The sequence below is a fragment of the Leptopilina heterotoma genome, unplaced genomic scaffold, assembly GCF_015476425.1.
Source record: "Leptopilina heterotoma isolate Lh14 unplaced genomic scaffold, ASM1547642v1 Lhet_125, whole genome shotgun sequence".
Classification (NCBI taxonomy): domain Eukaryota; kingdom Metazoa; phylum Arthropoda; class Insecta; order Hymenoptera; family Figitidae; genus Leptopilina; species Leptopilina heterotoma.
Genome location: NW_025110845.1, coordinates 1,855,699 through 1,882,889, shown reverse-complemented (window position 1 = coordinate 1,882,889; position 27,191 = coordinate 1,855,699). Strand labels below are relative to the sequence as shown.

General features: G+C 30.2%; 1 protein-coding gene across 1 annotated transcript in view; it reads left to right on the top strand.

Annotated features, from left to right (window-relative positions):
- LOC122512727 overlaps positions 1-27,191 on the top strand; it is a 772,233-nt gene that overhangs the window by 427,419 nt on the left and 317,623 nt on the right. The window contains 2 exon segments of the mRNA XM_043628757.1: positions 3,006-3,100; positions 24,559-24,631. Of these exon segments, the coding sequence (XP_043484692.1) occupies positions 3,006-3,100; positions 24,559-24,631 (168 nt within the window).

Below are 27,191 nucleotides of genomic sequence, written 5' to 3'. Positions count from 1 at the left end.
ATTATCAGGAAACATCCTAAAAAAGAAATCAGTAAGAAATTTTGATTCGCAAGCATCTTTGGTTGAACATCATTCAGACCCACCGTGTGGGTCATAAACTTGTAATGATCTTGATTTTTAATTGACAAAAGATTAGCACCCCGGATGAAGTCCGGGTACTTAGTTTAGTTAAATTCTATCAATTTAGTCATCAAATCTTTATCAATACAGTATTTATTTTAAGGACCGTTTTACACTATGATTTAGAGTAAAGGTAAAATTCTCTTCTTTATATTTACAACATATCCAAAGATAATTAAAATCGATCTATCAGTTTTGGAAAAAATAAATTTTTTATGTTGCTTTTCTACTCCACAATTTCTCAAAAATGCGAATTTTGAATTACAAATTGCAGAATATATAATATACACTACCGTCCACGACTATCAGAACGATTACACGTGACTCTATAAAATAACATGCCATCACTTTTTCAATCATATCTTGTAAATAACAGGAGATACAAAAAATCTTAAATGCGTTTAGAAAGATGATTAAATTTTGCGTAAAATAAGCCGTCTTTGGAGTCATTTCATTTACTATTTTTTGAGTTGTAGAGTGTGAAAGAAATAAAAAAAATTATCAAATTTTAACATTTTTGTCCCTTGACTTTACCTTTTTCAAAAATATAAAAAAATTTAGATAAAATTTTTTCAAACACACAGAAATCTTCATTAGAATTTCAGCTTTAAAATAAGCCTTTGAAAATTAAAAAGATTAATCCGTTTTCGATATATAATTAAAAATGTTAAGCCGTGTTTTGACCGATTGGTGCATTTAAATTCAACTACGACAACTTGATTCTGTGTTTTTAGAAAAATTTTATCTAAATTTTTCTAGATTTTTGTAAACGTTGAAGTCAAAAGACAAAAATGAGAAAATTTGATAATTTTTTGTATTTTTTCTCACTCTACAACTTAAAAAATTGTTAACGAAATAACTTCAAAGACGGTTTATTTTATGCAAAATTTAATCAGCTTTCTAACCTTATTAAAGTTTTTTTGTATCTCCTTTTATTTACGAGACATGATTAAAAAAGTAAATTTTTTTATAGAGTATCTTGTAATCGTCCTGATACTCGTGGACGGTAGTGTATTAATACTCAGTAGTTTGAAGCGATATTGAGCGTAAGCAAATTTTTTTGGAAAACTGTAGACTTTTTGAAACAGTAAATTGCAAATTACATGTCATATCTTTACGTAACACGGTGCGCCTTAACTAAAATTAAATAAAAAGGTTTTACACCTAAAAAATTAGTAGATTTTCTGAATTTACAATGTTCATAGATGAGAAAAATCAAAAAACTAAAATAATCTGTAAAGAGATTTTCAAATAACTCCACTTTGAACATTTTTGCGCACGAAGTACGTTATTTTGGAAAATATGACATTGTTTATTTATATAAATAGAAAGGAAAACATTATATAATCATAATTTTTAAGTGGTAATTCTATTAAACTTTTATTATTTTCACACTTCAGTACTAATAAAATATAAAAATGTAACATAATTTAATTATAATTACATCAATTCAAACATGTGAAGCATTGTATCTACAAACAGCGCTGAAAAGGTGTTTAGGATAATCCGGGTGATTTTTTATATGGGAGAAAAATAACTAAATTTTTTATTTTTTATATAATGTTTATTTTTTATGGCAAAATTAATCATTTTCAAATAATTAATTTCTATAAACCCTAGTTCGGTTGTATTTCAACTTATTTGTTTTTATTTATTTAAATATTTATTTATATCAAATATGCAATTATTTTTCATAATTAATTATTTTAAATTACTCTCTAAATCTGAATTTGTAGTTTTCTACTAATGAAATAGTGCGAATTCGTTTACCAATTAAATAAGTAACTGTTTTTTCCAATTTTTAGTAGTTTTTTACTAATTGCTAGTAGAAAATTACTAATTCATTTAGTATAATGTATTTTTTACTATTTCAAATTAGTAAATTTTCTACTAATAATTAGTTTAAAAAACTACTAAAAATTAGCAAAAACAGTTAGTAATTCAATTGGTCAACGAATTCGCACTATTTCATTAGTAGAAAACTACTAATTCAGATTTAGAGAGTAAATTAAAATAATTAATTATGAAAAATAATTGCATGTTTGATATAAATAAATATTTAAATTAAATGAAAACAAATAAGTTGAAATACAACCAAACGAGGGTTTATAAAAATTAATTATTTGCAAATGTTTAATTTTGCCATAAAAAATAAACATTATTTAAAAAATAGAAAAATTTAGTTATTTCTCTCCCATATAAAAAATCTTCATATGAAGTCCGTACATTTTGATTTCCTAAAGTCTTCCTGGAAAATGAATAAGGTTGCTGCGAATCACCCGGATTATCCTAAACACCTTTTGAGCGCTGTTTGTAGATATAATGCTTCACATGTTTAAATTGATGTAATTATAATTAAATTATGTTACAATTTTATATTATATTAGTACTAAAATGTTAAAATAATTAAAGTTTAATAGAATTACCACTTAAAAATTATTATTATATAATTTTTTCCTTTCTATTCATATAAATAAACAATGCCATATTTTCCAAAATATCGTACTTCGTGCGCAAAAATGTTCAAAGTGGATTTATTTCAAAATCTTTCCTCAGATTATTTTAGTTTTTTGATTTTTCTTATCTGTGAACATTTTAAATTCAGAAACTCTACTAATTTTCTAGGAGTAAGACCTTTTTATTTAATTTTAGTTAAGGCGCACCGTGGTAAAGATATATTCTAGAGAATTAAATGGAATCCAAGTCCATCTTCGAACGCTTTTCCTTATATTATAATTACAATTATTTTAAAAAAATTACTATTAAATTATTAAATTTTTTATTTCAGATAATTATTTAAATTAAGCAATAATTCAGAAAAGATATATTAATATCTTTCAGAAATACAAAACTCTTTTTTAGGCAAAAGTTTGACTTTGTTACAGACTTTCTGACGAATGGAAACGTAATGGAGTCTTCTTACCGAAGTGGACAGACGAATGACAACAAAGGAACACTGATAGTTCACAATGAGCAAAGGGTAAGGGTATCTTCGAATCTCTCGTTAACCCAGATAAAAGATAACGATCTCGTAAAAGTTGCCAAACTAACGAAGTACCATTTGTACGATCTGCTATTAAAGTGTGGCCTTTCATTTGACTTTTTAGCAACCAAAGCGATACGTTTTGAAGGTAAGGCATCCAATTTATTTATTTTAATCTTTTTTAGACATTCCTTATGTGAAAATTGAGTACTCATTTAGGACACTGTATGTTTTTTCCGATTTAAATGGAAGGAAATTGCATCTCACATTTTTTTGAAGATTACATAAAAGTATGAAATTCTATGAATTTTAAGACCAAAAATCGTCGGTTGGGTGCAGAAAGGTACCAATTCAGACTAGTCGTGAAAAACGTGCCGAATTGACGTTCATTTTTTTATTTAATGAAACCTGCAAGAAAATTTGAGGTACAAGTTGCTTCCATTTAAATCGAAAAAAACACATTGTGTGGAAATAACTAATTGTTACACCTATTATGAAACTTATTTAAAACAATTATAAATTTAAACAAATTTTAAGTTATGGTACATATCACGTCAACCGGATCAGTAGGCTGGCCACAATTCTATGTTACCGGTCTCAAAAGTTAAAGTCTTAAAATGATCGTGTGAATGTCCTCTATTAACCCCTTGACTGTGAGGGTACGTCTATAGACGTACATTTGAAAGTGGGCTTCCAGTGTGAGGTACGTCTATAGACGTACATACAAAAAAATTGATAAAAGGCAGAAAAAACAAGTAAATTTACGTCACACATACGTTACTTATGGTATTTTCGACGCTAAATTCGAAACTGAAGTCAAATTTTGAAAATTCGAAAACCAAAATCCAATATGGCTGCTCAAAAGTAGACTTTTTTTAATTATACTTTTATTATATTAAATCTCAGGCAGCATACATTATTATATCAAAATAATATCTCACACAATTATATCAAAATGTTGTCGACGTCGCTGGTTACAAATATGAAGTTAGAATTTCGAAATTCAAAATGGCGGATTTGGATCCGCCATTTTGAATTTCGATGATGGACTAATTTTTTTAAATTCATTGAATTCGCTTGAAACTTGTTACTCGGGGGTTTTCGAGGTCGCTGATTCCGAATATGAAGTTAGATTTTCGAAATTCAATATGGCGGATCCAAAATGGCGGACATATTTTTTAGTATTCATTGGATTTGCCTAAAACTTGTTACTCGGGGGTTTTCGAGGTCGCTGATTTGGAATATGAAGTTAGATTTTCGAAATTCAAAATGGCGGATCCAAAATGGCGGACGTATTTTTTGAATTCATTGTAATCGCTTGAAACTTGTTACTCGGGGGTTTTTAGGGTCGCTGATAACGAATCTAAGCTCAGATTTTAAAAATTAAAAATGGCGGATCCAATATGGCGGACATATTTTTTTAATTTCTCGGATTCGATTGAAACTTGTTACTCGGGGGTTTTTGAGGTCGCTGATGACGAATCTGAAGTCAGATTTTCAAAATTCAAAATGGCGGACGTATTTTTTTGAATTCATCGTATTCGCTTGAAACTTGTTACTCGGGGGTTTTCAGGGTCGCTGATAACGAATCTGAAGTGCATTTTTAAACATTAAAAATTGCGGATCCAAATCAGCGACCTCGAAAACCCCCGAGTAACAAGTTTTAAGCGAATCCGATGAATTCAAAAAAATATGTCCGCCATTTTGGATCTGCCATTTTGAATTTCGAAAATCTAACTTCATATCTAGAATCAGCGACCTCGAAAACGCCCGAGTAACAAGTTTCAAGCAAATCCGATAAATTCAAAAAATACGTCCGCCATTTTGAATTTTGAAAATCTGACTTTAGATTCGTCATCAGCGGCCCCCAAAACCCCTAAGTAACAAGTTCTAAGTGAATCCGATGAATTTTTGAAAATGTTGTCCGCCATATTGGATCTGCCATTTTGAATTTTAAAAAGCTGACTTCATATTTGGAATCAGCGACCTCGAAAACCCCCGAGTAACAAGTTTCAAGCAAATCCGATGAATTCAAAAAAATACGTCCGCCATTTTGGATCCGCCATTTTGAATTTTGAAAATTTGACTTCAGATTCGTCATCAGCGGCCCCCAAAACCTAACTGTACCCAATCTCACAAATTTTGGTCACCAAAAAATTTCTTAACATTTTGGACCCACTTTATAAATTTTTCTCCTCACAGCGAAGGGGTTAAACAATCTGGCCTTTTTGGAGAAATCCAATTTGTCGGAAGAAATATGGCGCCTAAACTGATTAAAAATAAAATAAAACATAGCACTCGCAAAAAGAATGTTACACTGAATGCGGATTCAATATAGCGGTCGAATTTAGAAATATTCATTCTATTTACATTAAACTTTGTTACTCGAGAATTCTCAGGGTCTCTGATTACGAATCTGGAGTCAAATTTCCAAAATTTAAAATGGAGGATCCAATATGGCTGTCGAATTTGTACAATATGGCTTTCTGGCGAAGTTTAATGTATTAATAAAAAAACGAACACTCTCGTAATGCATAGTTTTATTATAAATATCAAAAGACATTATTCAACAAAGATGGCCGTCGGAGGCGACTCGCTTGCTCTGTGGTTCTAACGCAACTGACTGACAGACCACTCGTTTCTTCGTAGAGGTGGAGAGGGGGTCAAGTAGACAGGGCCGTAACTAGAAATGTCGGAGACGACGAAAAGTCAAACATTGCCGCCGGCCTCGTTCCGTGAACGAAACAACACATAATAACTGAGAACAAAGGAACTGTAAAATGACAAACAAGATCAAATATTATTAACGCAATTACAAAATAATTTCCGAGGTAAAAAAGAGAGGACAGTCGGCTTCAGCCACCCGCCGTAATGACCCCCTAGATTGGAGAGTCAGAAGTACTGGCAACGGGTAGCTCAACTAGCTTCGTAATAGGCCTCAAGTAAGTTACGGTTTGTGTTTCTTTAATTGCCACTCTAACTAGGTGATCTGCTCCGTGGTGAACCTGAGTAACCCTGCCGATAGGTCAGCGTCCGTTTGGGCCGATCAACGTTGGTTCGATAATGATCACTATGGCACCAGTCTTCAAGTTGGAGCGTAATCTTGTCCATATCGCCCTATGTTGTGAAGTATTTAGATAATATCTGGACCATCGATACCAGAACTGATCACGCAGACCGTATACGAGCGTTTAATGGGTTAAATGATTTAAGTTCACGTCTGCGCGGGCAGGATGTGGGATCGATGACAACGCTTCTCCGATCAAAAAGTGGCTTTAAGTGAGAGCATCAAGGTCATCTTGATCTTGAACGGGACAAGTGGACGACTGTTGAGTACCATCTCAATCTCTACTAGTAACATGGTAATCTCGTCATAGGTCAAAATACGAGATCCTGTGATTCGTCGCAGGTGTGACTTTATGGACTTTACTCCAGCCTCCCAGAGGCCACCAAAGTGTGGAGCTGATGGAGGTATATAATGCAAAGTCGTCCCTTCTTGAGCGAGAGAGTCTTTAATTTTTAGGCCAGTTGATTCCAGATCCGTGAAGCAGGCGACGAAGTTCAGCATTGGCACCTTGGAAGTTGGTGGCATTGTCGCTCCAAAGTTCTCGAGGGCGTCCGCGACGACCAGCCATCCTGACAAGGGATCCGAGAAAGCTGTCTGTTGTAAGATCTCCCACGAGCTCTAAGTGAATACTTTTCGTTGGCAGACAGACAAATACTACCACGTACTATTTGGTGGTACGCATGCTCCGTCCTTTTAATTTATTTAAGCATAATAATGTTTCTAGGGCTAATGAGCCCTTCAAGAAACAGATGCATTAAAAACCGAATTTGGTTACTTATTCTAATGATTTGCTTTTGACCAAAGCGTTTGGAATGGCCCAGCGTAATCAACCCCTGCCTTGCTGAAGGCTCTGGATGAGTTGATGCGGGCTGCTGGTAAATCTGCCATGAGTTGACTCGAAGGCTTTTCTAATGTCTTCGCACATACTACACACTGGTGGAAGAATTGTTTAACCCTCGTTGGACCTCCAATTATCCAAGCACGCTTAATTACGTGAGCAAGTGTGAGTGTTGAGCCTGCATGGAGTGCTCTTTGGTGAGCCCAATCTATAATAAGTGTTGCCAAATGAATGCAGCCTGTCACGATGACAGGATGGTTCTCTTGTTTAGGTAAGGTAAGCATGCTCTAAGAATAAGGTATTTGTCTAAAAAAGGCTTCAGTCTCGAGAGGAAGTTCTCGGCGTGAACGACTTCACTCCGCTTAAACTTCGTATCTCTTGATGCAATTATTGTTGTCAAGAGATTTTCACACTAGCTAAAAACTATCGCTTGAGTTCTTCTGTTGCTATTGAAGCGAACTGAGGGACTGGATCCTCCGTGATTTTTCACGATCGTATCAATCTTAGGCAAAGAGCGAATGTTCTTAGAAGTCTGGTCAGACTAGAGAACCTATCGAGCATTGACGGAATTGTCTATGATGTGAGGCAGTGAATCGATTTTTCGGGTAGCACCAAAGTAGTTTGCTTAAAGAAATTTGGATTTATCTTTTAACAAATTTTATTTATGCTTGAACTCCTCTTGAACCTTCGACCAAACGGGAAGAACGATGACTTCGAATGCAAATGAGATAAAATAGGATAAATCCCCAATAACAAAGAAAGAATAGTAAAAGACAAAATATTATCAATTTTCAAAGAAAAGAAAAAATGACGGGAACTCGATGATTTGTCAGATACCCGTGGCGGTATCTTGACAAATCCCAAAATTAAATGTTACTCGGTATCTTTAATCAAAGGAATGAAATTATAGCAAAAAACGTGAATTTAAATTAAGGAAACACGAACAAAAAAAATAATGATGATTTATAAAACACTGAACTTTTTTTATTTTTATTAAACAAAGAAAATTTTCGGGCTGTCGTGAGGTTCTGAGCAAGGTGTGCTCTGGTCGGTAGCTCGGTGAGTAGTGACTCGACAGTCAGCGGTCCTGAGCTAACTCGCTCGGTCGGGCGGGGATAATACAAGTGGGGGTAGAGCGTTCTGGTTGGTCGACGCTCCCTCCTTGGTTCGCGTACACATACTACCTCGAGAGTATTCGATCGGCGATGAAAAATAATAATCTTTTTATTTTTGACAATTTTTTTACACATAATAACAATTTTCGTAAAAAATAAAAAACCTATAATTTGGCAACAACTAAATGATTTTTTCCACATTCGATCGCCATATTGGATCCGCCATTTTGAACTTTTGAAATCTGACTTTAAATTCGTAATCAGCGACTCTTAAAAAAATTAAGTACAACAAGTTGAAGGTAAACCGAATGAATTTTACCAAATTCGACCGCCATATAGATCCGACTTTTTGAAATCTGACTTCAGATTCGTAATTAGCGACCCTGAAGACCCTCGAGTAACAAGTTTCAGGTAAGTCAGGGTTTTGAGACAAGTGTGAGTAAAAGTCTTAAAAATCACGTTTTCTGTACTTTTCAAAATTTCTACCTGGTAAATCCGATGTGCTAGAGACTTGTCGTAGAAGTCAAATTAAAGCTTGAACCCTCTACTTTATGAAGATATATTGATATTTCCAACAACAAAATGTTTTTGGGGTCACTGATTACGAATATAAGGTTGAAATAAAAAAAATTGATGTCAGATTCGTAATCAGCGACCCCGAGAACCCCCGAGTAAAAAATTCTAAGCGAATCCAATCATCTTTTAAAATATTAAAGGTGGAAAAAGTAAACAATATGTATAACACAGCCCGACAAAAAAATAAAAGTACCACTTGCGGCAGACCATAGTACCCTACCCCCACGTATTTTGGTGCGCTGAACACGATCCCGGGTCCCAAAATTTATATCACGTCAGGATTTTGAGAAAAGTGGAGGTAAAGAACCCAAAAACGTGTTTTTGAAGGTTTTCAACATTTTTTCTTTTTAACCTGACGTGCCAGAAACTTCTACAAGGTCTTAAATTAAAACTTAAAATGTGCACTTTATGACCCATATGCGAAAGACTAATAATCGTGTTTTTGAGGATATTTAACATTTTTTTCTCTATAATCTGGTCTGACGCTTTTTGGAGTCTTTACCCGCATTTTTTTAAAATCCTGACGTGATGGACAATTTTAGGACACAGGATCAAGTTCATTGGACAAAATTACATCAGAAACAACTCCGATATAAAAAAAATTTTTGGGTTTGTACCCCCACTTTTTCCAAAATCCTTGGATTTTTTGTATTTTGCATATGAGTCTTAAAATTATTCACGTTTCAAGTTTTAATTTAAGTCCCAATTTTACTCAAAATCCTAAATTATTGGCAATTTTGGGACCCATATGCAAAAAAAAAATCCAAGGATTTACGAAAAAGTGGGGGTAAAGATTCTTATTTTTTTTGTCTATCGCATATGGGTCTTAAAGTGCACATTTCAAGCTTTAATTTAAGAGCTTGTAGAAGTCTCTGGCACGTCAGGTTAAAGAGAAAAAAGTGTTAAAAACCCTCAAAAACACATCTTTTTGTCTCTTTATCCCTACTTTTCTCAAAATCCTGACGTGATGGACAATTTTGGGACCCGGGATCGTGCTCAGCACACCAAAATACGTGGGGATAGGGTACTGTGGTCTGCCGCATTTGGCACTTTTATTTTTTGTGAGGATGTGTAATCAATAAAATAACAATAATTGGAACTACAATTAAAACTGATAAAATACATTAAATAATAATTAATAATAATGATAGTAATAATAATAACAACAAATAATAATTGTTATTAACATTTTGTTAATCCTAGCAATTTGATTTTAAATCAATAACAAATTATAATAAAAAAGACTATTAATAAATAATTGTAATAAAAAATTCATAATATTAAATAATAACTGAATTGTAATAACAAAATAGTTATAAATTGTAACAATAATAACAGAATTATAATAACAAAATAATAATAAATTGTAACAATAATAACAGAATCATAATAACAAAATAATAATAAATTGTAACAATAATAAGCGAAATGTAATAACAAATAATAATAACTAACTGTAAAAACAAGTTAATAACAAATTGTAATAACTATAAATAATTAACAATTAAGGTAACAAATTATAATTATTGTTTATACTCCTGCCCTATTGGCCTTACGCACTTCGACGAGAGTCCCCGAGAAATACTTTTTGATTAAGCATAACCATTCTAAGTATGAAATTTTCTATATATTTACCTAATTTGCGTCTACAGCCGACTTTATTAGGAGTACTCGCATTCCACCTGGACCACCCGTCAATGGGTTTTCTCGCCAGAGAAGAGGGAAAACTGTAGAAAACCTCTCCTGAGTACAACCGGTTTATCGACTGCCGAGTTCTAACAGTGTGCATTGGACAATAATCGACAGTGCACATCATTATACCTCGACGTCAAACCTCCCGCTTGATATATTACGAAAGTAGTGAGAAAACACCGGGCAATAGCGTGAATCGAAGCGCGGTCACCCATCCAAGTACTAACTGCACTGGATGTCGCTTAACCTCGATGATCGCAAGCCACGGAGTCTCATTAACGTAATATACCATCGGTACAAATTATAATTATAAATAATTAAATTGTAAAAGCAAATTATTATTAAAAATATAATAAAATGACTCAGAGGAAATGAGACAAAATACAAAATGTCCGATTTAAAAAAGTTCCAAGTGGAAAGTTCAAAAATAATAATTTCCAATATAAATAACACAGCCCCACAAAAAAAGAAAAGTACCCTGCGCGAAAGTCCACAGTACCATACCCCTATGTATTTTGATGCGCTGAACACGAATCCGAAGTCAGATTTGCTCCATCACGTCAGGATTTTTTTCTAACCTCAAAAAATATGTCAGATTTTATGTAATTTATGTAAAATACAAAATTTTTTAAAAATTGTTTAGATTTGTCTCAAACTTGTTTCTCGGGAGTTTTTAAAATCACTGATTACAAATCTGCAGTCAGTTTTTAAAAATTCAAAATAGCGGATCCAATATGGCGGACAAATTTAAAAAATTTGTTGGGTTTTCACTCTACTTGGTATATAGGGGTTTTCGGGGTCGCTGATTACAAATTTGCAGTCAGACTTTAAAAATTTCTAACAACTGGTCCAATATGACTTGATATGCAAGCATTTTGGGAGTCGGTGAATTTAAAAGTTTCGAAACGTGTGTTCGTAAACTTTTATGCAACAGGAAATGCAGTAACATTCAGGTATTATTGAATGTTAACATTTAGTAACACTCAAGGCATTCAGGTAACCAGAATGCCTAAATTAAAATGTATTTATCGAGACGACATCTAGGAACATTTCTAGAGAATTAGGCATAATTTCTGGATGAAGTTCAATTCAACAATTGCAGAATACTTTTATCTTGGACGCAGGCCTGCTAGGACATAATACAGTATTGTATTTCCGTTGTGCTTTGGCACAATATTAATCCTGATGCTTCGATAGATGTAGCAGGCGATGACAACTGCCCCGAAAGGAAATGTGTAGAATGATTTGCTTCCTGTCTATCGAAGTAACGAAGCCAGCGAAGGCGCGCTGCCTTGCAGGGGGACGTTAGGGTGTGAGGATGATACCGTAGTGTGTCCGACGACGAGTTGACAATGTCCTTGTCAAAGTTGGAAAGCTCTCATACTTAGGCCTAGGGAAGTATGAGAGTTATCACCCCTATAGGACGGTGGACTCGCCTGCGATCGGACCAGGATCTCTAGCGTGCGGGCATTTTCCTAAATATCATGGCTTTCAAAAATCAAAACAATAAAAAAACTTCAGACGCTTTAAAAGTTCTTTTTGGAGTGTCAACCTCACAACATACATGTTACAGCAATGCAGATGTATTTTGTTACGTATGCGGACAATTTGATATCCCGAAAAATCGCAATGGATGATCTGGAAACTGAATGTTTAAAAGAGTTAAAAGAAAAACATAATTGTGTTCCACTTTTCTATTTTAGGTATGTGGATGACACAATTTTAGCCATAGAAAAAGAACATGTTGATCTGGTTATTGACACTTTTAACTCTTACAATCAAAAATTACAATTTACTGTTGAAAAAGAAAAGGAAAATTCTATTAACTTTCTCGATCTAAAGCTTATCAGAGACAACAACAAAATTATTACAAATTGGTATCAAAAACCGATTTCATCAGATAGACTCATTAACTATTTTTCAGATCATCCACTTCAGCAAAAGAAGAATATTGTATATAATCTTGTAGATAGGGCATTTTCATTGTCCAATAAAAAATTCCAATTTGACAACTTGAAAAAAATTAAAAATATTTTAGAAAACAATAACTATCCTTTAGACTTCATTGAAAAACATATCAAGATTCGTGTTAATAAAATAAAATTTTCTGATGTTAATAATAATATCAAAACTAATATATATAGTAAAATTCCAAAAGTTTGTTTACCTTTCAATGAAAAATGTTTTTTCAAGTTGTCAAATATCCTTAAAGAGTTTAATTGCACGTCTATTCCTCTTATAAACAAAAATTCTAGTTCTATCATCAAACTAGGTAAAGATTCGACAAAAAAATGGGATAGAACAAATGTTGTATACAAGTTTGATTGTAATACCTGCCCTGCAACATATATTGGCGAGACGAAACGATCCTTACTAACTCGCATAAACGAACACAAAAAAGTGAGTGACAACTCTGTAGTTTACCGACATTGTGTCAATTTTAATCATGATTTTGATTGGGAAAATGTGAAGGTTTTGGACAATGAAAAAAATTTTATAAAACGACGAATATCTGAAATGATCCATATAAAAACAAATCATTCCACTATTAACAGAAAAGAAGATATTCTCACTCTAAATAAAACGTTCTTTCCTCTTTTCAGACGTATAGACTCATGTCCATAATGACAAAACAATAACATATCTTGCTGACCACCTGTGTTTACATATCAGTTCATTGACTCTTTTAGTTTTCATCATTTTGATTTTCTTATATCAGTGTCTAATTTTATTTCAGTTGACACTGAGACGTTGTAGAGGAATGTCTTCTTTTCTTACTCATAATTATAAATTTAATCTCTTGTGTGGAATATGTGTCGTGTTTTGTTTTCTAATTTATTTACTTATTTATTTAATTTTCATTCTTCATGACGAATTAAAATAGTATTTTTATGTTTTAATGAATTAGGTAGGATATTATTGATTGTGAAAAATAGTGTTTTTTAAAAAAACCTTTATAAATATTAAAGTGCCTTTTCTGTTTTTTAATAAATTTAGCCTGATGAGGTTGGCAAACCTTAGCCAACGAAACGTCGCATTACTGACGAAACACATTGGATTTCTTATTCAATTATCTACCTTCCCATGATCATTTATTTATCAAATATCAATTAAACCATGAAAGGATTTAAATCTACTCAATTATAAAGAACACAATTGGCAAATTTGTGGAGATTTTAAAATTATAAGTATCATGTTGGGCCAACAAGCAGGTTCTACGAAAACACCTTGCTTTTTATGTTTGTGGGACAGTAGAGATCGAAAAAACCATTACGTACAAAAAGAATGGCCCAAAAGAACATTCTTTACACTAGGTTCCAAAAATATTATAAAAAAACCTCTAGTTGAACCTACAAAGGTAATTCCACCACCTTTACATATTAAACTAGGGGTAATGAAACAGTTTGTAAAGTCTTTAGATAAAGAAGGGAAATGTTTCAAGTACCTGGAACAAAAATTTCCAGAGATATCTGATGCTAAATTTAAGGAAGGAATTTTTGTTAGGCCTTAAATTCACAAACTAGTAAAAGATGAAAAAATTTATCACAGTAATGAGTAAAAAGGAGAAAGCTGCATTGCTAAGTTTTAAGGGAGTTATTAAAAACTTTCTTGGCAACAATAAGAGCGAGAATTGGGAACTAATAGTAAATGGTATGATTAAAAACTTTCAAAAATTGGGATGCTTGATGAGTTCGAAGCTCCATTTCCTACATTCACATCTAAGTTACTTTCCCAAAAATTTAGAAGACTACAGCGAGGAACAGAAGAAACGGTTTCATCAAGATATTAACGAAATGGAGAGCAGATATCAAAGCAGATGGGACGTAAATATCACGGCAGACTATTGTTGGATGCTAAAAAGGGATATTGTTCCAGGAAGAGTAAACTTCAAAAGAAAACCACTGCACAGGTCTTTCGAAGACAAACGAGTCCATTACCGTTGTTATCAGTGATCCGAAAAACCACTGAGTACCCATTTTAAAGCAAAATAAATCAATTTTCAAAAAAATGAGCTCTATATTGGATCCGCCATATTGAATTTTTAAAATCTGACTGCAAATTTGTAATCAGCGACCCCGAAAACCACTATATACCAAGTAAAGTGAAAATCCAACAAATTTTTTTAATTTGGCAGCCATATTTGATCCACCATTTTGAATTTTTAAAAACTGACTGCAGATTCGTAATCAGCGATCTTAAAAACCCCGAGAAACAAGTTTGAGACAAATCTAATCAATTTTTAAAAAATTTTGTATTTTACATAAATTACATAAAATCTGACATGTTTTTTGAGGTTAGAAAAAAATCCTGACGTGATGGAGCAAATCTGACTTCGGATTCGTGTTCAGCGCATCAAAATACATAGAGGTATGGTACTGTGGACTTTCGCGTAGGGTACTTTTCTTTATTTGTGGGGCTGTGTTATTCCACGCCAGTAGAAGCGCCACTTTCGTAGAAGGCCTAGTTTTGTCTGCTATTATCGTTATTATGTATACTAGAACTAAGAAGGCGCGCAACGCGCGCCCACTCCTAGCCGTTTAAGACAAAATAAAACCTTAATTTAACCTAAATTTAAACCTTAATTAAATAAAAACATATGTTCATATTTTAAAAATAATTTTTCTGTTAATAAGATTGTTTAAAAGTTTTTGAATTTTTTTAATCCAAATTTGATGACTTGTATTTTCTGAGAAAAATTACCCGTTAATGCCTATAAATAATTCTTATTCTGTAGAAAATCATCTTTAAAATAAGCCTAAGATCATTAAAAAGCGTTCATTATTTTAGAAGTTATTACAATTTTTGTAAAACATTGAAAATAAAGATTTTTTTTAAATATTTAAATAAAATATTGGCCAAACGACTTCTGAAAGATGTTGTTCTATTTAAAATGTTATCATCTTTTAAAACACAAAAGGAAAAAAATTTTAGTTTCCTTACTTTATATGTTTTGAAATGTTTTTCATTCACCTTAAACTAAATTTTGACCGATAGTGTACCTTTATATATATATACCCTGTGCATGGAATTTAAAGTCAACAATGTACCTATATTATATTTTTATTAGGGTTTCTCTTCTATTTAATATTGAAATGCTATTAATATATATTACAAGACTAATTGTGTTCATATAATATCAAATATGTTTTTGTTGGGATTAAATTATTCTGGGATAAATTATTTATTACTATTATTTCATTAGTAGTAAAATTAATATAATTTCGGAAATATTTACTTGATTTAATTATCTTTGGATAGTGCTAAAATAAGCATCTAGTTTATTTTTAAAAAATTAATGTTTTTGTTTAAAAAAAGAATATTTAGGGGAGACTGGTCCTAAGTTGGCCGTGGGCCTAAGTTGGCCACCCTGCATTTCTCAGAGATGGTATACTGGACGAATCTATAATTTTGTGGTATGATATATTGGTAAACCATGATATAATTTATGGACCTAATTATAATCTAAGATTCTTCTACGCATTGTGAGGACAATAATATTGTTTTTGACCAAAAAAATTTGATTTTTCTTGTTTTTTCGAGAGCAGCTACAAGAGATAAATAATTAAAAATTTCTAAATAAGTGTGTGCGCTAGTTCCTTTATTTAATGTTGTAATAAGAGGTTCTGTTGATTTTTTAAATAAATTTTTTTTATTAGCGTAATAATTTGAAACTTGTAAAAATCTACAGTGGTCCTAAGTTGGCCACCTATTGTTTTTGTTTGTTTTTATTTATGTTTTATTTCTTTTTTGTGTTTTTTATCACGAGAAAGACCGTAAAAGTGTAACGTAGGAATTAAACAAAGACAAAAAACAAAAAAAGATGGTTTAAAAAACATTAGAAAAAATGAAGTACAAAAACGCCTGTCTCTACAGCCATCCACCACTGTAAATAAATGAAATAAAATATTGCTTCATTTTCTAAACAAAAATAGTTAAATAATGCGTTTTTATTCTCCTAAATGTATCAAATTTGTAAAATTTCTGCGTAATTGAAAAGAATATGCATTTCTTCCTTATACTCAAGCGAAAAAAAGTGGTGGCCAACTTAGGACCAGGGGGTGGCCAACTTAGGACCGCTATTTCTGAAATGTCCAAAATGCAGCTTTTCACGATTTATTGTATTAAGACTACAAAAGTCATTCTATAACGTTCTAAATACCACAAAATTATAGCAAAACGATCTCTGAACACTAATATATACTTGCCGAAGTGATTAAATTTCACTTTGTTACTATTTTCGACCAATTTGCTTAGGCGGCCAACTTAGGACCACTCTCCCCTACTATTAAAATTTAATTCTAAAAGTTACAGATGCAGAAACTATAATCCAATTATTATAACACCTGTTTATTAACTCTCAGAGTTTAATTTTATACCTAAATATTCTTTTTAAAAAAAACAACATAAATATTTTTAAAATAAAATCTGGGTGCTTGAAAGTATTTCAGCAATTTTATTAATTTTAATATTTTAATGTAACAAGGCAAACTCAAGAATTTTTTAACTGATTCTAGAAAGTTACTTAAATTTCTTTATTATAAGTTTAATTGCTGAAAAAATAGATTATGTTTTAGTGATTTAGACGGGAAAGATGTTTATTTATTAATTGCATTTCCGTACAAAGAATATTTTTTATCACTAAAAAGTAGTATTTCACACAATTTTTAAAAACTTACTTATATCCTCTTTATTCTTATTTTTTAATTAAAGGGGGTTGTAGGATGTTGAGGGTGGAAAGGATTTGATTTTGGTAGTCTTTTTTGGTTTCGGCGACCCAAAAAACGTAGGTTTAGACACCGTAATCGACTTTTCGTGAAAATTCGAATTTCGACCACCCACCTTTCGGGTGTTAAGGGGCTTGTAGGGGATTAAGGGAGGGAAGAATTTGTTTTTGATAGTCTTTTTAGGTTTTAGCGACCCAAAAAACATAGGAATAGACACCCTACTCCACTTTTTTTTAAACTGAAATTCCAACCCCCGGGAGCAGGTGTAAGGGGGTGGTAGCGGGAAAATGGCCGATGAAAAAAAATTTTCATGGTCTTATTCGGTTTCAGCGACCCCAAAAACATGGGGATAGGGGGGTGTGACCTCTGGGTTTTGACTTTTTTATTTTTTTTTGTGCCTGTCATATTATTAAGAATTAAGAATGATGAAGAACATTTAGGAAAAAACACCTATTCTTTACTTCTATATTTTGTAATATTCAACATGTATCATGTATTCATGTATAATACTCGCACTCGACCACGTGGAATAAATTAGAACCTCAAAACTGCGCGCGCACAAAAATTTGAAATTATTTCAGCCAATAGTGACCGTTATCATCGTATTTCAACCACTCGCGACCGTCATCATGTCATTTTTACAACCCATCACGACCTCACTCTCAAACTCCAGCCAAAAAATAGCTGTTTTTCTATCAACCCTCACAGGCTCGAGTTCGATTTTTGAAATGCGCACACAAGGTGGGTCTGAGGGACCCGGATGTTTTAATGCAATAAAAAATAAAATTTAATAGCAAAGTGCTTCATATTTTCCATATTTAGTACAATTTTAATGATATAATTGGATACAAAATTTTAAATATTAAAAAGTAATCAAGTTATAACTAAAATTTGTTTAATAAATTTAATGAGTCATTTTGAATAAATCGAACTACATACTTATTAAGGAAGATTTTTCTAATTTGTATTTTTGTTCTATTAAATTTACTGATGTATTAAGCATATGTTATCACTTATTATGTCAATTATTGATAAAAATACCATAAATAAATCCAATATTGTATAAAAAATGGAAATTTAAAAATAAGTTTTCATAGCCCGGGTCCCTCGGACCCGGCTTGAGCCCTTACGCATGTTCGACTTACAAGGTAATTTTACCAAAGTATTTAATAAATAAAAAATTGTTTATACTGGTGAAAAATGTATGTTTTTACGTCCCCAAGCCTAACGTGAAGTTGATTTTCCAATAATATTTACCTAACCGGAAGTAGATCAAAAAAAATTTCCTTCAGGTCCGAGGGACCCGGCTCGAGCTTGTGAGGGTTAAGGAAACATTGAATTGAAATTTTATTCATTTTTCACTGATTGGGCAATTAAAAATTAACTGAAATTTTTAATATGCGTGACAGAAATTTCTAATAATTTTTTGATTGGACAATCAGTAAAAAACACTGATATTTTTGTAAATTTCAACCGATTTTTAATAAAACTCCACTAATTCAATTCGCCAGAATAAAGTCAGTGATTCTTACTAAAATTTCACTAATCTTAAGTAGAATTTCACTGATTCATATTTAGAGTGTAAATGAAACATTTTTAAAATATATAACAAAGATATTAATGTTTTATCACATTTGAAATAAAGGGCAAAACAGTCCATTTAAGATATTTTTCCAAGTTTGTTATCAAGAAGAAAATCCTAAATGCAATAAAAATATTTTTAAAAATTCACGTTATTTATCCGAATACACAATATACATCAAACTTCAGAGCACACATTTTATGCATATTAGTAGAGCAAAATTTAAAAATTTAAAAAGTATCCAATTTTAAAAATTAACAATAAAAATATGCGTCCGAGATTTGATCAAGCCTTTTTATAAAATTTTTTTTTCACGTGTAGTTTTTTATTTAGGTCCATTTGAAAAATATAAGAATGTAAGTATAATTACTTATTTTAAAAAGGATGTAAACTTATAATAAGTACTTATACTTATATTTTTATATTCTTTAAATGAACATAAATAAAAAACTACACATAAAAAAATTTTTTTGAATGGAGAGGAATCAAAGTTATCTATTTGTTAATTAATATTGTTTATAACATTTTTAATATGTTATTTTTTAAACAAGAATAACACATATTCTTTAAATGAACATAAATAAAAAAAACGTAAAAAATATTTTTAATGGAGAGGGACAAAAATGAACTATTTGTTAATTAACAATGTTTATAACAATTTAAATAAGTTTTCTTTTAACAAGAAGGACATATATTGTTTACATGAACCTAAATAAAAAAGTAAACGCGAAAAATAACTTTTTTAGTGAAGAGGAATCAAGGTTATTTATTTGTTAATTAATATTGTTTACAACATTTTAAATAAATTATTTTACGTTTTATTAATTGCCTGGTGGTCATATTGGATTAATTTGAACTGATTTAGATCATGTGCAGTAGTGGAATAAGAAAATAAACATCCTTTTTTAAAAAATTGTATTAATTTGTTAACTTTAATTGAACTAAAAAGTTATAAACAATTAAAATTTTTAAAATCCGACTCGAGGGATGTCTAAAGAATTTATTCCCCTTAAATTTAAATTAAAGAACACTCAAATCGTTCAAAAATTGTAGGCTGCAGACATTTTTGAACAGTAAATTGTAAAAAAATCCCACTGCGTCCCGGGACGACGTTTAGGCCTGTCACGCATGGCGCGTGGCGCGCTCAGAGAAAAACCTGAATAACTTTTTACCTAATTAAGAATACTCACTTTTCTTTTTTTTAATTATTCGTGATTAAATAAGGAGTAATATTCAATAAAAAAGTTTTTTAAAATGTTGAAAGAACATGAAAATATTTTTAATTGTTTAAATAAATATTGTTTATAATTTTCACAATTTTTAAAATCGTATATACCCAGTGGGCACTGGGACGTCTAAAAGACGTCCCTTTTTGTCCGCGGACGATTCAGGGACAATGATGGCAATGTCTCTGAGTCATCAAAAAGACAACTAAAAGACGTCTAAAAGACATAAGAAAGGACGTCTAAAGTACGTCTAAAAGACGTCTTTTGGACGTCCTTTTTACATTCCTTCAGATCTTAAATAAACATTTCTTTTATAACATTTTTTAAGTTGAAATTCAGTAATATTGTATTAAATTTATTTTAAGTTTAATTTTATTTTTTCTAAAATGTGGAGAAATAATGAAAAAATTCCTACGAAGCTGGGATCGAACTCGGGTACCTTGGGCTTGAAGCACTGCGCCTTAAGCACCTCAGCCGTTCAAGACAGATATGAACCTCTACAAAGTTAACGATCTCACTTGTCAATGAAATGAATTTAACTTAGAAAAATTCCAATGAATTTCACATTCATAAATTTCTAAGTCCAAGTTGAACTTAGAAAATAATATTTTCTATTTATGGAAATTTTTCTGTTTTCAAATGTTGAATGAAAAAGACGTCTTTTAGACAGCTTAAAGACATCTAATGGCCAAGACATATAGAACATGAATAGGACGTCTTTAAGACGTCTTAAAGACGTCTTTTTGTACTAGTCCAAAAGACGTCCGCAAAAAGACATCCTTAGGACGTCTTTTGAACAAGTGTGCCCACTGGGTAATGACAAATATTTATCAAAAGTAGTATTATTCCTTATTATCCATTTCAAAACTTAAATAGATTCCTTTTATAGAACGATAGATAATTAATAATTTCGAAATTTATACAAAAAAATATTATTAACAATAACTATTGTAAAAATTAAAATTTCGAAAAACTGTTCAACTTGTATTTTTGTTATATCGTATAGAGTAGAAAAAAGTTAAAATCATAGAAAATACTCACCTATCTAAAAATGATGGGTCACTTCACAAATGTTGACACTATTACAAGCTGTAATTTTTGAAAAATTACAATGTTAAAGAGAATGCCCCATATACATATACATATACTCAAGTATAAAATCGTCTACGAGTGCAACAGTAACGCTTCTGTATGTAATTTGCTTGAATCTCACTCGCACTCATGCTTACTACTAATTCATAGTTTCTCTCTCTCTATCTCGGCTCACTGGTCACTCAATAGACTGCCTACTGGTTAAAAGAAACCCTTCAAACAATAGGCCAGGTACTCGAGCAGACCTTTCATTTCTCTTTAAATTATATATATATATATATATCTTTCAAATATCTTTCTGTCTCCTTCTTTCTAGATACTAAATATCTTTATCGGTCTCTGTTTATAACGCAGAAAATCTAACGCTATTGCTTTCTTCCTCTTTCGAAAGTAAATAACATTAGAATGTCTCTCTTTACCTAATTTGCATATCTACTGATTTCATATAAGGATAAATGCATGCTACAGTGGGTATTCTGTTGCTTATTTATAAATATTTATAAACGTAATTAAATTAAAGAATCAGTCCTAACATAATAAGTGTTTTTTTAAATGGGCAGAAAAAAAATTAATTAATTAATTTAAAAAATTCTAATCTAATTTTATCCAATTCAAAAGTTTTAAATGTTAAATTTCCAAGAAAATAAAGTTTTTATATAACTGAATTAAGTATTGCTGCTTAAATAAAATTTGTTTTTATTACTTCTAAATTATTTATTTCATACATAATTCTCTGCAAATATTTTTTATTTAATAATATAAATAAAGATATTTATTTTAATTAAGGAAGATTTCGACTTTATCAGCAATTAGTGACATCTATTAGACGTCGATTGAACTCTTTGGTTTAGAGTCAGGTGTTATTCTTAAGATAATTATTCCGATATGGTTGTCGGTATATAATTATATTTTTTGAATTAAATTTTTTTTTGAAAAAATAAGCTGCGTGAACGACTGCACTGTGCATCTGTTTCAGATCAAAAATTAAATTCAAAAAATATAATTATATACCGACAACCATATCGGAATAATTATCTTAAGAATAACACCTGACTCTAAACCAAATAGTTCAATCGACGTCTAATAGATGTCACTAATTGCTGATATAGTCGAAATCTTCCTTAATTAAAATTCTTAATCAGCAAATAATTTCCTACATTAAAGATATTTATTATGAAAAATTAATTATTTAAATGTAATATTATTTTTTAATTAATTAATTATTTTCTTTTGTGTAAACTGTTATATTTCAATGCATTTTTGGGTCCCCAAAACAGTGGCGCCTCTACCATTGTGGAATATTTATAGGTCCACGAGTTTCATAGAAGACAGACGGGTCTGCTGAAAATGAAAGGGCCTAACCAGTTTCCCATATTTTTCCCTGCTAGAAACTAACTAAACTGAGACTTCATGTAAGAAAAATTAGGGGAATTTCTACCGCTTGTTCTTTTTTTGATTAATTTTCTTAAAAATAAGTTGACTAATATTTAAAAATAAAAATAAGTTTTCTCAAAAACGGATGAGATTTTTCTTTTTTTGGCTCAAAATAATCGAGAGACATCGCAGAAACAAATTCATAAAAAAACAGAAAGTTCAATCTTGGTTGGGTAGAACTCAATTCAAACCCATCCATCATGGAATCTAATTTAGAAAGTAGATTTGTTTTGTTTATAAGTTTTTAACTATTTTATTTACTTTTTTAAACTAGCTATGAAAAATGTATTTATCAAAGGCCGTAGCAGTATAAGCATGTAAAAATGGCCCCCTCTTGGATTGGGTCCATATTTAGGGAATAATTTTGACCTATTATGAGACTTATTTTCACCAAGTTTCAATTCGAAAAAAAATTTTGTTTTTGAGTTATACAATTTTTTTTAAAAATTCAAAAAAATTCAAAAATTTTTTTTCCCTCCGAAATGGTTGAACCGATTTTCATGAAAAAAATTTTTTTGTACAATACAATATGAAAAGTTATTAAAAAAAAATTTTTCGACCAAATTCTAACAAAGAAAGGCAGTAAAAAAAAATTTTTTTTAAATTTTTTTTAAAAAAACATTTTTTTTTATTGAAATTTTTTTTGCACAACCGCCATTTTTTTCTATAAAATAATAGTCATTTCAAGAGTAACATATATTTTTTGCAAGATGATTGAAAGGGTACTTCACACTTTAAAAAAAAAACCGATTTTTGGCCCCTAAATAGTACAGTTTTCTATATAAACGAGGGGTCAACATTTTTTAAAATTACATTAAAATTAATTAAATTAAATTTCTAAAAAAGTTAATAATATATGCCTGTTTATTGTAAATATTGATTTTTTTTAGTATGTACAAGGTTTATTAAAAAAGTAAATGGACGTACACTACCGTCGGGAATTACCGGTACGGCTGCACGCGCACGCCCCAAAAACATGTCAATCACTGAGAAAACGATTTATTTGATTCAAAAAAATTTTGTTTAAATCAAACTTAAAATATCTTTGCTATACAGTCAAACAAATTTAAGTTTAATTCAAACATATTTTTTGGTTCATTTATAGAATTAATATATTCAATTCAAACAAAATTTAAGGTTGATTTTAAATTATTTCTAATCAACTTTTAAGTTTAAATTAAACATAACATTTTTAAACATATTCTTTGTTTAAACCAAAACAGAAAATATATTTGAATTAAACACAATTATTGAAACAAATATTATTTTTGAATCAAAGCAGTAGATATTTTCTATATATATTGGGATCTCACGAACCGATTAAGATTTTTAAACTCTTATGGTCTTAAGTTAAAGATAAAACTTAAACCTATGTAAATTTCAAATTTTTTCTACAATTATTAAAAAATATGCTAAAGTTGAAAAACTTCAAAAATATATTTTTTTTTTTGTAAATTTTTTTGAAAAGTTGACTAAAAAATCAATATTTACAATAAACAGGCATATATTAATTACTTTTTTAGAAATTTAATTTAATTAATTTTTAATGTAATTTTAAATAATGTTGACCCCTCGTTTATATAGAAAACTGTACTATTTAGGGGACAAAAATCGGTTTTTTATTTTTTAAAGTATGAAGTACCCTTTCAATCATCTTGCAAAAAATATATGTTACTCTTGAAATGACTATTATTTTATAGAAAAAAATGGCGGTTGTGCAAAAAAAATTAAAAAAAAATTTTTTTTTACTGACTTTTTACTGACTTTCTTTGTTAGAATTTGGTCGAAAAATTTTTTTTTATTAACTTTTCATATTGTATTCTACAAAAAAAATTTTTTCATGAAAATCAGTTAAACCATTTCGGAGGGAAAAAAAATTTTTGAATTTTTTTGAATTTTTCAAAAAATTGTATAACTCAAAAACAAATTTTTTTTTCGAGTTGAAACTTGGTGAAAATAAGTCTCATAATAGGTCAAAATTATTCCCTAAATATGGACCCAATCCAAGAGGGGGCCATTTTTACATGCTTATACTGCTACGGCCTTTGTTTGTATGTAAGAATAAAGTACTGAATCTTAAATATTGAAAATAATATTAAATGTTTCAGATAGTTAACAACAAAGATATATCTTCAGGATCGGAAAATACACCTAATTTATCTACATCTGCAAATTTTCAAGGTAATTAAATAGTTTGATATAAGATAACATTTTGTATAAACTATTTGTTCAAATAGTCTATTCAAAATGTTATCTACTATGAAACTTGCTTTAAACTTTTCATGTAAACTTGCTGCATATATTTTTAGAAGACTTCCTAAAAATCTAAATCTTTTAAATAATAAATTTATTATAACTTTATTTATTAAACCTTCTGCAGTTAACTTAACTGTCATAAGTCGGTACCAAAACATGAACATGCATAGAAAATTTTATAACTCAACATGCTTTAATAGTTGGTTGGCTCTCTGATTACGAATTCAGTATTCATTTTTGAAAATTCAAAATGACGGATCTTATATGGCGGACTATTTAAAAAAAAATAACTTCATCAGATTCAATAAAAAATCGTTACGCGGGAGTTTTCCCTCCAATCGTAATGGACAAACATTTTAAATAAGTTACTAAATTAAAATATGAACATTTATAATAATAATAAACGACATTATTATTACTTTGAAACAACTCATTTTAATTATTATAATATTATTAGATTCCTTATTCTAATTTTGTACGAAATAAAAAAGAATTATGTCAATAAATGTTATAATATTTTTATACAAAGCTAGTGTTTAAGAACAATAGTTTAGTTTATTTCCTTTATGTAAATTCAGTTGCCTAAATTAATTTTTAAACTAATATAGTTTTTTCAGTGAAGGCATAACTGTTACTTAATCTTAAAAATTAGTAAATAATAATAATAAAAATAATAATAATAATAATGAATTGCAAGAATTTTGATCCATGGAAGGTAAAAATAATATAAAAAAATAAATTTATGTCATATTTTTTGTTTATTTAAAAACAGCAACGTTTCGATGACGTGGGTTTGTCATCCTCTTCAGGCTAATTAAAACAATACACCAATTAAAAAAAATAATAAAAAATAAAAGTTAACATACACTATAATTTTTATAAACAATTTTTAAAAAAATTACCTAGTAAAAAATTAAAATAAGTTAAAAAGTTACATAGTAACTAGTCAGATGGTATAAATATGTACATTTCACGACGAGCGAATTATCAAAACTAAACGAAAATACAAATTAAAATACCTAAGGCATTGTCGTTGAAGTCAATGAACTCAAGTGTAAACAATACAGTGTATATCAAAGCTAGGTCATGATTTCAATTTTCTTATTATAGGAAAATAAGATGTATTTAAATATAAAATGCCATTTTTCTTGTTGATTGAGTGTTTGTTACTTTTTATGTGTAACATTTCTGAAAAACAACGTTTTTTGTAATTAGATTCACGGTCAAGAATAATAGTATTGTCCCAATCGAATTCATGACCCGGCCTTGACTGATGTGCACTCACAACGGATGTATTAGAATTATTACTTCTCTTATGTTCGTCAATGCGGGTTTTTAACATACGTTTCGTTTCACCTACATAACATACTGAACAATTTTTACAATTAAATTTATAGACAACATTTGTTTCAGACCACTTTTCGGTTTTGTCTTTTCCTAATTTTACAATTGATTTTAAATTTTTGTTGACAATTGGAATAGTTTTTATGTTATAAGGTTTCAAAATATTAGACAAACCAGCAAAGTCAGAGTAGTTGAAAGGAATGCATATTTTTGGAATAAGTTTATATAAATAAGAATAAGGATTAACGGAATTTTTATTATTATTATTACGAAATTTGATACTATTTAATCTAATTTAAACATGTTTTTTAATGAAATCAAGAGGATAATCATTATTGAGGAGAATTTGTTTTAACTTTGCTAGGTTGGTATTATGAAACGACGAATGAGAGAGTAAAATTGCTCTATCCACTAAATTGTAAACAATATTCACCTTCTGCTGCACTGGATGACCTGAATAGTAATTAATTAACCTACCAGAAGAAATTGGTTTTTGGTACCAATTACAAATAATTTTTTGATTATTAATTTTTAATGTAACATCTAAAAAGTTAATTTTTTCATTATCTTGAGTTTCAAAAGTAAATTGAATGTTATTATTATAAGAATTAAAAGTGTCAATAATTAAGTTTAAATTGTCCTTATGGATGCATAAAATAGTGTCATCTTTATATCTATAGTAAAATAGTGGGATGCAATTATGTTTATTTTTTAAATTATGGAGGCAATCACTCTCCAAGTCATCCATTACAATGTCAGCGAAAAGCGAAGAGATCGGAGAACCCATAGGAGTGCCATCGAGTTGTTGGTAATATTCGTTGTTAAAAACAAAATATGTATTTTCAAAAAGGAAAGTGGTACAATTTAAAATATCATTAAAAGGTATTTTACAATTATTAATCGAAGACACTCTACGTTCAAGACTTTCTATAACTAATTTTAATGGTATTTTTGTAAAAAGAGAAGTAGCATCAAGTGAGATTAAAATATGGTCGTTGGGAACGACAACATTATCTAACTTTTTTATGAGGTCAAAACTGTTATTGATGTGAGACTTCGGTACAGGAATATTCTCTTTCAAATTATTCAACAAAACTTTTGCCAAAAAATGTGTAGGACTATTGATCAGAGAAGTTATAGG